Raw genomic sequence first — 12541 nt, forward strand, 5'->3', positions numbered from 1 at the left:
CTTGTCAATGCAGTACAGTAATACAGACAAAATGTCATTATCTCTAATGGCTTGATGGTTGCTTTCTCTGCAATCTGTATGATAAAACATGCACATAGAACATTGAAGGAACATCTGCAGGGTTCTATTAAAAGGAGACGGTACACAGTTAATGCACATCTGACCTCTGCATCTGCCAACTGATTTAGTTTATAAGTCTTTTTCATGTTCCCAACTTGTGCACACTGTGGGCAGAGTCAATAACAAGATCATTACTAGCTGTGCTATATACACAACAGGAGTCAGGCTTTTTATTCAAAGCTATGAGGGTTGCCAGGTCCCCCCTGGCCACCCATGGGGGACAAGGAGGTAGGATTGCCAGATGCAGGTTGGGAAACTCCTGGAGATTTGAGGATGGAGCCTGAGGAGAACAGGGACCTCAGTGGGGTACAATGCCATAGAGTCCACCCTCCAAAGCATCCATTTTCTGCAGGGGAACTGATCTCTGTAGTATGATGAGCTGTAATTCCAGGGGATCCCCAGGTGCCACCTGGAAGGCATCTATAATTCTGGCAAATTAACAGTGACTAGCTGTCAAAGACTAGCTGTCAAAGATAGGACATTTTGGAGGACTTTCATTCATAGGGTCGCCATGAGTCGGAAGCGACTTGACGGCACTTAACACACACACACAGCTGTATAAAGCATAGTTAGCTATTCTAAAGAGGTGCCACGGCTGAATTCCACACCACCTTTCCAAACAGCACCCCCACCCAGAAAAGTCTTAGTCTGTAAGTCAAAGATAAAATATGCAGGAGGAAAAGAACAGTAACACGTAGCTGACACTCGGAGGTTTGTTCGATAGTAGATTCTGTGGCTGAAAAGACTAGCCACTGTTCAATTTTAAAAGCTGCTTGTCTTTTCTGTAATATTAACTATTAGAATTTTTCAAAGCTTTGCCGAAACAGCCAGTTCTTTCTTACAGGTGTAAATAATTTTTTGCATCGTTATTGTAGCATCACTAACTAGCCAAACATCATACATTGTCGAAGGCTTTCACGGTCAGAGTTCATTGGTTCTTGTAGGTTATCCGGGCTGTGTAACCGTGGTCTTGGAATTTTATTTCCTGACGTTTCGCCAGCAACTGTGGCAGGCATCTTCAGAGTAGTAACACTGAAGGACAGTGTCTCTCAGTGTCAAGGGTGTAGGAAGAGTAATATATAGTCAGAAAGGGGTTGGGTTTGAGCTGAGTATTGTCCTGCAAAAGTATTGTCCTGTAAGTATCAATACAGGACTTGATACTTACAGGACAATACTTTTGCAGGACAATACTCAGCTCAAACCCAACCCCTTTCTGACTATATATTACTCTTCCTACACCCTTGACACTGAGAGACACTGTCCTTCAGTGTTACTACTCTGAAGATGCCTGCCACAGTTGCTGGCGAAACGTCAGGAAAGAAAATTCCAAGACCACGGTTACACAGCCCGGATAACCTACAAGAACCAATCATACGTTGGTTTGGATACTAAGGTCCCATTCAACTGATGAAGCAGCCAGTCCTAGGACAGAATGGTTTTCCATCTATGAAGGAAGGGAGGGAGTGTCCCACATTGCTTCCCATACTGTTCCTCCTGGTCTAGTGACTCACAGCACACTGGAGGCGGTGGCACAGAAGACTACTCTGCCTGCACTGATTAAGATCCAAGTCATTGAAACATCTCTATGTTTGATAGGTAGGCAGGAAATGGCAGGTGCAGTTCTTGATAGTTCATTATTACAACTATTCATTTCTCAATTCCCAAATTATATTTCAGCGTAGAGGTACTAAACAGGTACTCCCCTCCACAAACTTAAAAATAAGACTGTAGCAGGTAAGTAGTTGTTCCAAGCTCACACAGAGGCTTAGGAATCCATGCATCATGAACACAAGCTTAATGTAGAGCTGAAATGTTAGATCAGGTTTATCACTATTCAGATCATTATTATACACCTCCTCACTTCTTCACGATGTCTCGTCAGGAAAGGCACAAAAGACTCTTGCTGCCAAGGCTAATGGTATCATTTGCTGTAACACTATCAAAGGGGAGTATTGCAGTATATACATGACAGATGCAGACACTGTAACGGATGTTTAGGTAACATAAGCTTAGATAATTTAAGTAACATAATGTAGGCAAAAGGCAATTAAGAAGAAACCTACACAAATGTGGTAATCAGGTATGATTTCTACTGAAGGGCAGAAGATTCTCTACCATAAACAATTAGGATTTAGATAACAGCATACACTTGAATCACGGAAACACAGTATTTTCTTACAGTAATTTATGAAAGAGTATAAAACACATGCTGCCTGATTCCTTTACTCATAAAAGGATTGTTACAAATGTGCTGAGGCAAACATAGTCGTTGATATTTATTTACTTGCTATCTTTAAATCCCACCCTTCTATGAGTTACTTAGGGGTGCACATATTTACGAAGATTACAAAATAAGATGTTATGGGTAACATGGGTTACAGGATAACATGTTCAGCTCCGTGTCACAACCTGAAGTATCTGATAAATCCATTAGAATGGAGAAGTCAATCAATTAACTAGGGAAGTTGGTGGATTAACTCACAATAACTGGAAACTGAACCAACTACCTTTATATCCGAGCATAATTTCACCTACTTTTATCTTCCGCCACTTTTCAAAAGGCTAGCCTATTGGGCGGGGCAGGGGAAATGCCTTGACCTGGATGACCCAGGCTAGCCTGATCTCATCTGATCCTGGAAGATAAGCAGGGTTGGCCCTAGTTAGTATGTGGATGGGAGACCACCAAGGAAGTCCAGTGCTGCTACATAGAGGCAGGTAATGGCAAACCACCTCTGATTGTCTCTGGCCTTGAAAACTCTGCAGAGTTGCCAAAAGTTGACTGTGACTTCATGGCAGTTCCCACCATGGAAAAAATAACAAAAGGCACTGCTGAATTTCAACGCATAGTCTTTCCCTAGTCCATATGGCCACAAAAATATCAATCTGGTTGTACAGGAACACATCCAGTCAATCTATGATTCTTGCAACCCCACCAGAAGATCCCTTCAGATTCACCGCATACAACCAAAAATCCCCAGGGTGCCTCAGCACTTTTGGCAAACCAGCCTATTCTTTATGAGTGAAATGCTGGAGCATATAACAGATGGGACTTGTAGTACTTAGATCTTAGCTATTCAACAGCTCAAATATATCAAATATACCAGAATTCTCAATTTAACTTGCAAATTAATGGTGATTTTGTAAAGCTGGTAGAAAAGCGGAGCTGTCTTCAGTCTAGCAAGTTCAGCTCTTAGAATGCTATCTTGATTGGTGTTCGGTACTATTTTCGAAGCTACTAAATCAACAATAAAGGCTGGGATTTATAAAAATGTGCCTAAAGCAAAGCACTGACAAATGTAGTGGATGCTAGTCTTGAACAAGCAACTGAAAAGGATTCATTTGGATCCCACAGTAAATCTCTGCTGGTGGAAGAGATTTCCATCCATAGAGCAGGACTTCCTTACCTCCGTTGCAGCCTAAACTGCTGTCCCTGGAGGATGATTCCCCCCTCCCAAGGAACAACATGAAAGGGTAGTTGGAGCTTTACAACAAGGGAGGGATCAGCAAAAATGAAACCCTTTTCAGTTAGCAGAAATTTTCTGTGGGATTCAACCCATTATTTCTTACTGAGTTTAAAACAAAAATTCAGCTCTATCAATTGCTTTAAAGCAGGGCTTCTTAAACTTTTTCCACTCGCAACTCCTTTTCACCCGAGAAATTTTTATGTCACCCCGGGTATACATGTATATAAAATAGGTATACAAATCAAACATTTATTGATAATAAATCATAAAGAAATGTTTTTAAAAGAAAAAATTCACTACCCCCACATTCAGTTACGCAATTCCATATGGGGTCCCAACCCACAGTTTAGGAAGCTTTGCTGTAAAGCAACCATCTTAAATATATACATATTTCTTATTTATGTAAAATTTTCTCCACCTCAACAAAATTAGCTTGATTTTTATGCTTATTCACACAAGCATTCTACACAGCCTCATCATATTTAAACATTGTTGCTGTTTGTGTCAGCCCTTACACAGTTGAGTGCGTCAGCATAGCTGCTTTTCCTAGGCCCATTTTAAAAAAAAACTAAGCTAAATACCTTTCACCCAATTTTCTGTGCTAGTAACAGTTCATTCAAAGATACAGATTATTGCATTACTTTGAATTTCATGACCAATTATAATGCCTTCTCCAAAAACCGCTCATGTGTGGATCTGTGTACCCTAGATACTTTCTTATTCCAGCCATGCTTTATGTTCCATACTAATATCTGCCCAGCTCATAAAACTCTATACTGCTATAAGCTAGCAGTCCACTTACTGTAAATTAGTCTATCATTACGGTTTGGTCTAACGTAGTCTCTGATGGGCCTCTGTCAAAAGAATATTAGTCCCTTAATGGCCCTCACTATTAGGAGATGGTGTCCAAATAATTCTTGATTAACATACTCAAACAGAGCTCAAAGGTGGTCGCCCAGCTAGGTAAAGGCAGGGGACACAGAAGTATGTAAGTGAAGAAACAACATATGGAAATTTTGAGCATTTCTTTATTTACGTTAGGTAGTAGACAGATCGCCCTGACCTGGATAGCCCAGGCTAGCCTGATCTTGTCAGATTTCAGAAGCTAAGCAGGATTGACCCTGGCAAGTATTTGGATGGGAGAACTCCAAGGAATACCAGGGTCCTGAGTCAGAGGCGGGCAATGACAAAGCACCTCTGACCGTCTCTTGCCTTGAAAACCCCACCAGAGGTTGCCATAAGTCAGCTGTGATTTGATGGCAAAAAAAAATTAGACAGAACATTGGGCATTAGCTGACAGTTAAGTACCGTAAGTATCGGGGGGGGGGGGGCTCCCAGTTTAGGAATCTGATGTATGGTATCACATCTGCTGCCCTGTGGGAATGTCTGTATGTTTCACTTTTGCCTTTACCTATTTATAAATAAAGCAAATACTGCAAAACAACAACAACACCATAATACTTGTATAACACTGCTCCGGGAATTTGTCACTGCTTAAGAAAGGCTTTTTGTATGTCTTCCTAAGAGCAACTCATAGTGACAGCTCTTATCCAGGTTGGTGCCCTTTGGGAAAGAGCATTAGAGACTAAGGGATTTTAGTAGCATTTGCTTTATTTACAAATATACAGGCAGAGCGCAAGTGGAAACAAAGAGGCACACCTACAAGACAGTAGATCCACTATCCCAAAGAAAAACAGATGCTGCACCCCAAGGTACTTCAATTGGCTCACAGCAGAGGCTGCTCCCTTCTCTTCCTGTCTTTTCCAGCATCTCAATTTCCCTCTTTTCACATCTCTCCCCTCCCTTCAGCTAAGGGAGGGGGGCTAATTTCTTCCAAGCTCTTGGAGGGGAACTTGGCCAGAGCTATTTCTTGACACTTAAATACTGAAGATATATCTACAATTGTTAAGATATGTTACCATTCATTTTGTCATGGAGGACAGACTCCACAGTAATTAGAATCCCAACCAAAATTGGACAAAGTTCTTGACTAGTTTACAATGAACTGATATACTGAATAACTTTAGGTTGTTCTTTCCTCCTCAGAATGCTCATTTATGTTAGAAACCATAAAGTGTCATAAAGTTTTATATTCATGAATTATAGATTAAATCTGGCTCAAAACGGACAAACTAAGTACTATTGGGGGGTGGGGGTGGAGATACTAATCTAGTCAGCATGCCAAAGATTATCTAAGAAGAATGCTAGAAATCCATCATAATACATATCATAATACAAGCTTTAAAGCTGAACATTGAATTAGCAACTAACCTGTGTGTTTTTTTTAAATTGAAACCTTCAGTCATCACTACCATATGATCCAAGTATCCTTAATTACCTGGGAAAGTCACAGGTTTGTTATCCTCTGCCACTGGTACTTCATTGTGACCAGATTTTGTATCACGGGGGGTGGGGGTGGGGGGGCGGAATCACTGAGAGTTACTATTGTCGCTGACTCTTGTGTGAGAGTACAAAAGAAAGATTGTGTATCTTTAGAATACAGGTGGAAGTATGATTGTCCATTTGTCAGCCTATGTTTGTTGGTCCTGGGATTAGAGAAGAGGAGCTCTCTTTCATTATTTCTGGATTTCAGATTCTGGGAATAAACCTAATGATTCTGATGGAAATTAAACCCTGACACAATGCTCACTTCCATAATATGCAATTCCACATAGTGAGAACTGGACAGAGTTACTCCACTAAGACCAAATAGCGTAGTATCAGTGCACTGTGTTATAAAATTAAGCCAAAATCATTAATTGCATTTCTTGATGTCAGTGTTCCCCACTTGTAAAATGAGGTTAATTATAACGAATTAGGAAGAGGAGATAGCAAGCTGAAATGTTTCCTGAAGTTGGACATATTATTACTGAAAATCTGTGTTCCTCATCTGTAAAATGGGATTAATAAACTGTGGGTACATCTATGAGATGGGGAGGGAACCTGTACCAAGGGAAGTCTGTGGGCTGGTTCATATTACAAAGTCCTTGTATCCCCCCACATGGCCTCTAAGGGAACTTTCAATCAGATGTGTGCTAGGAATTCCATGCATAGATATTGTCGAAGGCTTTCACGGTCAGAGTTCATTGGTTCTTGTAGGTTATCCGGGCTGTGTCCTTCAGTGTTACTTCTCTGAAGATGCCTGCCACAGCTGCTGGCGAAACGTCAGGAAAGAAAATACCACAACCACAGTTACACAGCCCGGATAACCTACAAGAATCCATGAATAGAACTTAATTCCCAGGCACCTGAGGGCCCAATTCAGATGGGGGGGGGAGTTAAGTCTTCCCTGTGTCTCACTTTGAAAACGGCACAGGGGTAAGAGAAAGATAATGCTTCCACTCCCTCTTGATCAAACTGGGTCTGTTAGCACCTGGTAATTAAGTTCCAAACATAGAATTTCCCATGAATGTCAGATCAAAAATCTTCAAGACAGCCACATACAGGACACAAGGATTTTCTTAATGCGTGAATCAGCTCTCTGTTTAAGAATTCTATCGCACAGAGTTAACCATTGTCAGGCAAGCAAGTGTGAAACCGGAAAGGTATTGATGACTAAGGTGCATTGTACTTAAGATTTCTTCGCCATGAATTAACCATGTAGGTTTTGGCTAGTCACCTATTGCTATACCTCAGTGTTTCCAGCTATGAAATGGAACTAAATGTCTTGTACGTAGTATAAAAGCTTAATTTCTTGATATGTATGCATGATACCTATTTATTAGAGCTGCTTTGTCTGAGCCTGCCTTGCTTGCTTTGATCATCTGCATTTAGTGCTCTATGTGCAATTTATGTTGTAGCTGGAATTGTGTTGTTCCCCAGCCTGATTCACTGTTGACTACCAAGTCACACCCCTGGACCCACCCAGTTTGCTGCCAGATGTTATCCCAGCACCCTACAATCCTGGGTGTAGCAAGAGTCCTCCTTACTAAGGCCAAAATCAAATAAAATGCTCTCACAATGAGGTAACCACGAAATGTGCAACCCCCTCTGCCTAAAGACTTGTCCTGTGACTCCGTGAGAACACCCAGTACCTGGACTAACAAGATGATCGGTTCTTAAGAGACATTAACAGACATTCCAGCATATTTCACAAATCCCAAAAACAAAGTACCACTAGATAGGTCAACCAAGCATCCCTCTTGAATAAAATAACAAAGATAGGATAATCTCTGTCACAATTAGTAGAGCTGCCACAGTAAATTATCAGAGACAATTTGTAACCTTCTACCATAATCACATGATCAGGAAAGGATGCAAATTTAGATGTTAAACCAGCCAGTTTTTAGACTTGCCCTAGAAGAAGAGTTGGTTTTTATATGCCAACTTTCTCTACTAAAGGAAGAATCAAACCATCTTACAATCACCTTCCCTTCCCCTCCCCACAACAGACACCCTGAGAGGTAGGTGGGGCAGAGAGAGTGTGACTAGCCCAAGATCACCCAGCTGGCTTCATGTGTAGGAGTGGAGAAACAAATCCAGTTCACCAGATTAGCCTCCGCCACTATGTGTAGGAGTGGGGAATCAAACCCAGTTCTCCAGATCAGAGTCCACTGCTCCAAACCACCGCTCTTAACCATCTCACTATGCTGGCTCCCTAGGTTCAGTTTTACCCCTAAACTGTCCTTCACCATTATGACACTTGCTGCACTTTCACACATGCCAAATAATGCACTTGCAATCCACTTTCAATGGACTTTGCAGCTGAATTTTACTGTGTAAAATAGCAAAATCTACTTGCAAGCGATCGTTAAACTGAATTGAAAGTAGACTGAAAGTGCATTATTTAGCATATGTGAAAGTGCCCTTGCTGGACGATACTCAGACTGAGATCCGGTGTGGTGTAACAGTGTCTTAGACAGGGATCTGCGAGAACCAGGTTCAAATCCTCACTCTGCTATTGAAGCTTGCTGGCTGACCTTGGGTCAGCCTAACCTACCTCAGAACACTGCTGTTGTGAGGGGAAAATAGAGGGAGAACGATGTATGCCACTGTGGGTCCCCTCTTCTCATTCCTCCTTGGGGACCACCATACTTACAACTATACACAAATGGCTCTACTGGACTAGCTGTGGGAGAGACACATCAGTAAACAACAACTGCTCATATGAGGGACTGCTGTTATTGAATTGCATTTTTAAGTTACTCTCTCTTCCTTGCCTTCCTCTAACCCTTTTTTTGTATCCAATAAAATTGATCTTATTACTGAGAAATGCCTCTCATTTCTTAACACTACTCCAAAATTTTCTTGTGTACACACGGTTTTAGGATTCCCAAGCCAGCGAATGGGAGGAGCATTTGGGAAAGCTGCTTACAGGTATAACCCGGTTGTCTGGACCTCACAGGTCTAGCCCCAGTGTCTGGGTATTATGATACATTTAAAGTGATAGGTATGCAAAAAAAATAACAATTAGTAAATGTAGTCATACAGATAGCAGTACCAGATTTTTTTTCTGAATGATAATATTTAATGGGACATTAAATCTATTTGGCTTAAAAGAAGAAATTCAGTACTACTTTATACTGGGGCAGGCATATTGGTGACTATTACTGCTCTTCCTATTCAGCTTGAACAAGCTGGCTTTATGCTGACATTCAAAACATACAGCTCTAGTAACTGTTTCTTCAAGGAACAAAAGCTAAAAGCTTTATTATGTCTCATAATGTTCAGAGGGCAAAAATTGGGCACCATGGGATTGGCCAACTGCCAGCAATTGTCTTAAGGTATGCCTTACAGGGCAATCTAAAAATAAAAAAAAGATAATTAAAAAAATTAAATCTGTTTTAATTTTATTAAGTTTAAGATATAAATAACTCTTCTTGTTAAACTAATTTATTTTAAACTGAGTGTATTCAAAATCTAATATCTCCAAATAATATGTCCCCTTATGAAAGTCTGCTTTTCTTAGTGAAGAAAAAACTGTGGGGGAAATAATGCCCTTATATTCACAGTTTGGATATTTATATCATGGAATGATACTGGGACTTATGCCAACCATCACACCGATATCTAAGTGACTTTTTACACCCATTTTATGTCTCAGAGCTACCTGATTTCTGCAATTGGCTCAGTATTCTCATGGTAAATCTATAAGTGGGGAATCTTCAGGGACCTGCAGAGACCACCACATACCCCCCCCCTCTACTCCCCTCCCCACACTGTTTCCTCTTTCCCTCCTTCTGGCAGTTTCTGCATCCTCTCCGCTTTCCTTGTTACCTTCTCACTTTCCATACACCAGCTAACTTACTTTTTATCTGCTCCCCCTACTGGACTACAGCTTTATTTTTTTGTTTATTTATGTCATTTAAACATATGCCTTCCTTCCCAATGGGAATCCAAAGCTGCTTACCTCATTCTCTTCTCCTCCATTTTATCCTAACAATCCTGTGAGATAGATTAGGCTGAGATTTACCATCTCAAGATCACCCAACAAGTTTTGAGGGCAGCGTGGGGTCTTCCAGATACTAATGTGACACTAATTGCTACATTACATTGGCCCAATGAGTCCTCCCTTCAGTGCGGGTGAGAGAGGACCAGGGAGGACTGGGAGGCTAAAACAGACCTGGAAAAGCTCCTGCCTCTCTCCCACATTTTACTGACAGAAACCAAGGCTTGAAAACTGTTAATACTGTTGTGGTTTCCTAGCAACCCCCAAAATGGCTCTGTGATCTCAGAAGACATTCAGTCTTAAAGCTACTGGTGCCACTTCTATTACTTTGAAGGGGCTTAACCCCTCAATGACAGCCAGCATTGTGTAGTGGTTAAGAGTGGTGGACTCTAATCTGGAGAAGAGGGTTCGATTCCCCATTCCTCCACATGAAGCCTGCTGTGTGACCTTGGGCAGGACACAGTTGTCTCAGAACTCTCTCAGCCCATGCAGAAGCAGACAATGGCAAACCATCTCTGAACATCTCGTGCTTTGAAAACCCTATGAGGTTGCCATAAATCAGCTGTGATTTGATGGCACACACACACAACCCCCAACATATGTATGTATGTATGCACACATGCAATATGTGTGTTTATATATTTAGTTCAGATTTTTTCCCTGCAAAACTGGGGCTTTTCAAAGGTTTGCAGAAATATCTGTCTTGCCTGTTCATAACCCTAATCTGTGGATTTAAGTATCCACACTCCACAGCCTGCTCAGAGATAGATATGATATGACTCAACTTTACTTCCATCTCATGGTGAACAGTGATCTGGCTAGTCATTACCATCCACCCATGGCATTTGTTGATACCATTTTTTTTCCTTTGAGGTGGCACTGGCCATAACAGTAAAAGCTGGAGAAGGAGATTGGAAAGACTAAAACAGAAAAGAATGATGGGGGAAAGAGCCATCAGGCATTGATTCCAATAATTTGTCATGGCTGCTGTTTCTCAAAGAAACCCTACTTGGAATCATAAGCATTAAATTATATAAAAATATGCAATTAATTGTATATCTTGTCTACAAAAATAAAAATAAAATCATAGTGCACCCCTCTGAGGTTATATAAAGGCTCTATTTAGTTTTAAATCAATATGATTTATGGTAATAGCAACCACTTAGTATACACTTTTATTTAAGACGTATCTAAATTATGAATGGATTTTTTACATTTAAATCAATTATTTAAATCAGCCTTGTCTTCATGGCAACTTAAACCTCCTTGATTTAAATCAGTATACCATATCCATTACTTTCAGCAACTGTTACATACACTGTAGGCTTTCTGTACTCCAGGTTGGGCAATTCATAGAGATTTGAGGATGGAAACTGGGAAGAGAAGGGTTTGAGTAGGGAGATGACCTCCGTAAGGTATAATGCTGTAGAGGTCACCCTCCAAACCAGCTATTTTCTCCAAGGCAACTGATCTCTGTTGTCTGGAAATCATCTGTAATTCTGGAAGATCTCCAGGCCCCACATGGAGGTTGGCAACTCTAGACAAAACCGGCAGTTCCTGTTCTAATTACAGCAAGCACTGCCCCACACACATATATATCAGCTACATCAGAAGTACTTGGTTCCTTCCACTTCCACCTGTATATAGCTATTTTCAGGACCTGCCTTTCCATTTGAACGAATGCCTAATGGACACAAAAAATAAATGACTGAAGGAAAAAATCTGAAAAGGAAAACATTAACAAGATAGAAGCACAAGGTTATAAATTAAAAACTGCATATTTCATTCTTGCTTTTCTGCACTTAATGATGCAATATCCTATCCCCTATAACTATACCTCCATTATTCTATTAATCCTGCTCAGAACTACCACTGTAACGTTTTAAATAAAAATGAGAAGAGTGACAAAAGACAAAACTTACTTGATGACACTTCTGGACTTCCTTTCAAATTCATCATTTTTGGAATGGAAGGGCCATATACATCTGCATCCAGCAAACCAACAGCTTTTGTCTGCGGAAGGAAATATCATTCTCCAACAAAGATTCTTCAAACAAAGGGCAACAAAGATGGTGAGGGGTCTGGAGACCAAGTCCTATGAGGAAAGGTTGAAGGAGCTAGGTATGCTTAGCCTGAAGAGGAGAAGACTGAGAGGGGATATGATAACCATGTTCAAGTACTTGAAGGGCTGTCATATTGAGGAGGGTGCCGAGTTGTTTTCTGTTGCCCAAGAAGGTCCGACCAGAACCAACGAGTTGAAATTAAATCAAAAGAGTTTCCGTCTAGACATTAGGAAGAATTTTCTAACGGTTAGAGCGGTTCCTCAGTGGAAAAGGCTTCCTCAGGAGGTGGTAAGCTCTCCTTCCCTGGAGGTTTTTAAGAAGAGGTTAGATGGCCATCTGTCAGCAATGCTGATTCTGTGACCTAAGGCAGATGATGAGAGGGAGGGCATCTTGGCCATCTTCTGGTCACTAGGTGTGGGGGGGAGGTAGTTGTGAATTTCCTGCATTGTGCAGGGGGTTGGACTTGATGACCGTGGTCCCTTCCAACTCTATGATTCTATGAAACA

The 12541-nt window shown here is 41.0% G+C and overlaps 1 protein-coding gene across 3 annotated transcripts in view; it reads right to left on the bottom strand.

Annotated features, from left to right (window-relative positions):
• Window positions 1–12541, bottom strand: part of NUBPL (NUBP iron-sulfur cluster assembly factor, mitochondrial) — a 79798-nt gene that overhangs the window by 46973 nt on the left and 20284 nt on the right. For 2 of the 3 annotated variants that reach the window (XM_056850843.1, XM_056850844.1), the window contains one exon: window positions 11895–11985. In XM_056850843.1, the coding sequence (XP_056706821.1) occupies window positions 11895–11985 (91 nt within the window). Of the gene's footprint in view, window positions 1–11894; window positions 11987–12541 lie in introns of those variants that run through there. The other variant, XM_056850845.1, reaches the window with a different exon arrangement.

The sequence above is a fragment of the Euleptes europaea genome, chromosome 6, assembly GCF_029931775.1.
Source record: "Euleptes europaea isolate rEulEur1 chromosome 6, rEulEur1.hap1, whole genome shotgun sequence".
NCBI lineage: Eukaryota > Metazoa > Chordata > Lepidosauria > Squamata > Sphaerodactylidae > Euleptes > Euleptes europaea.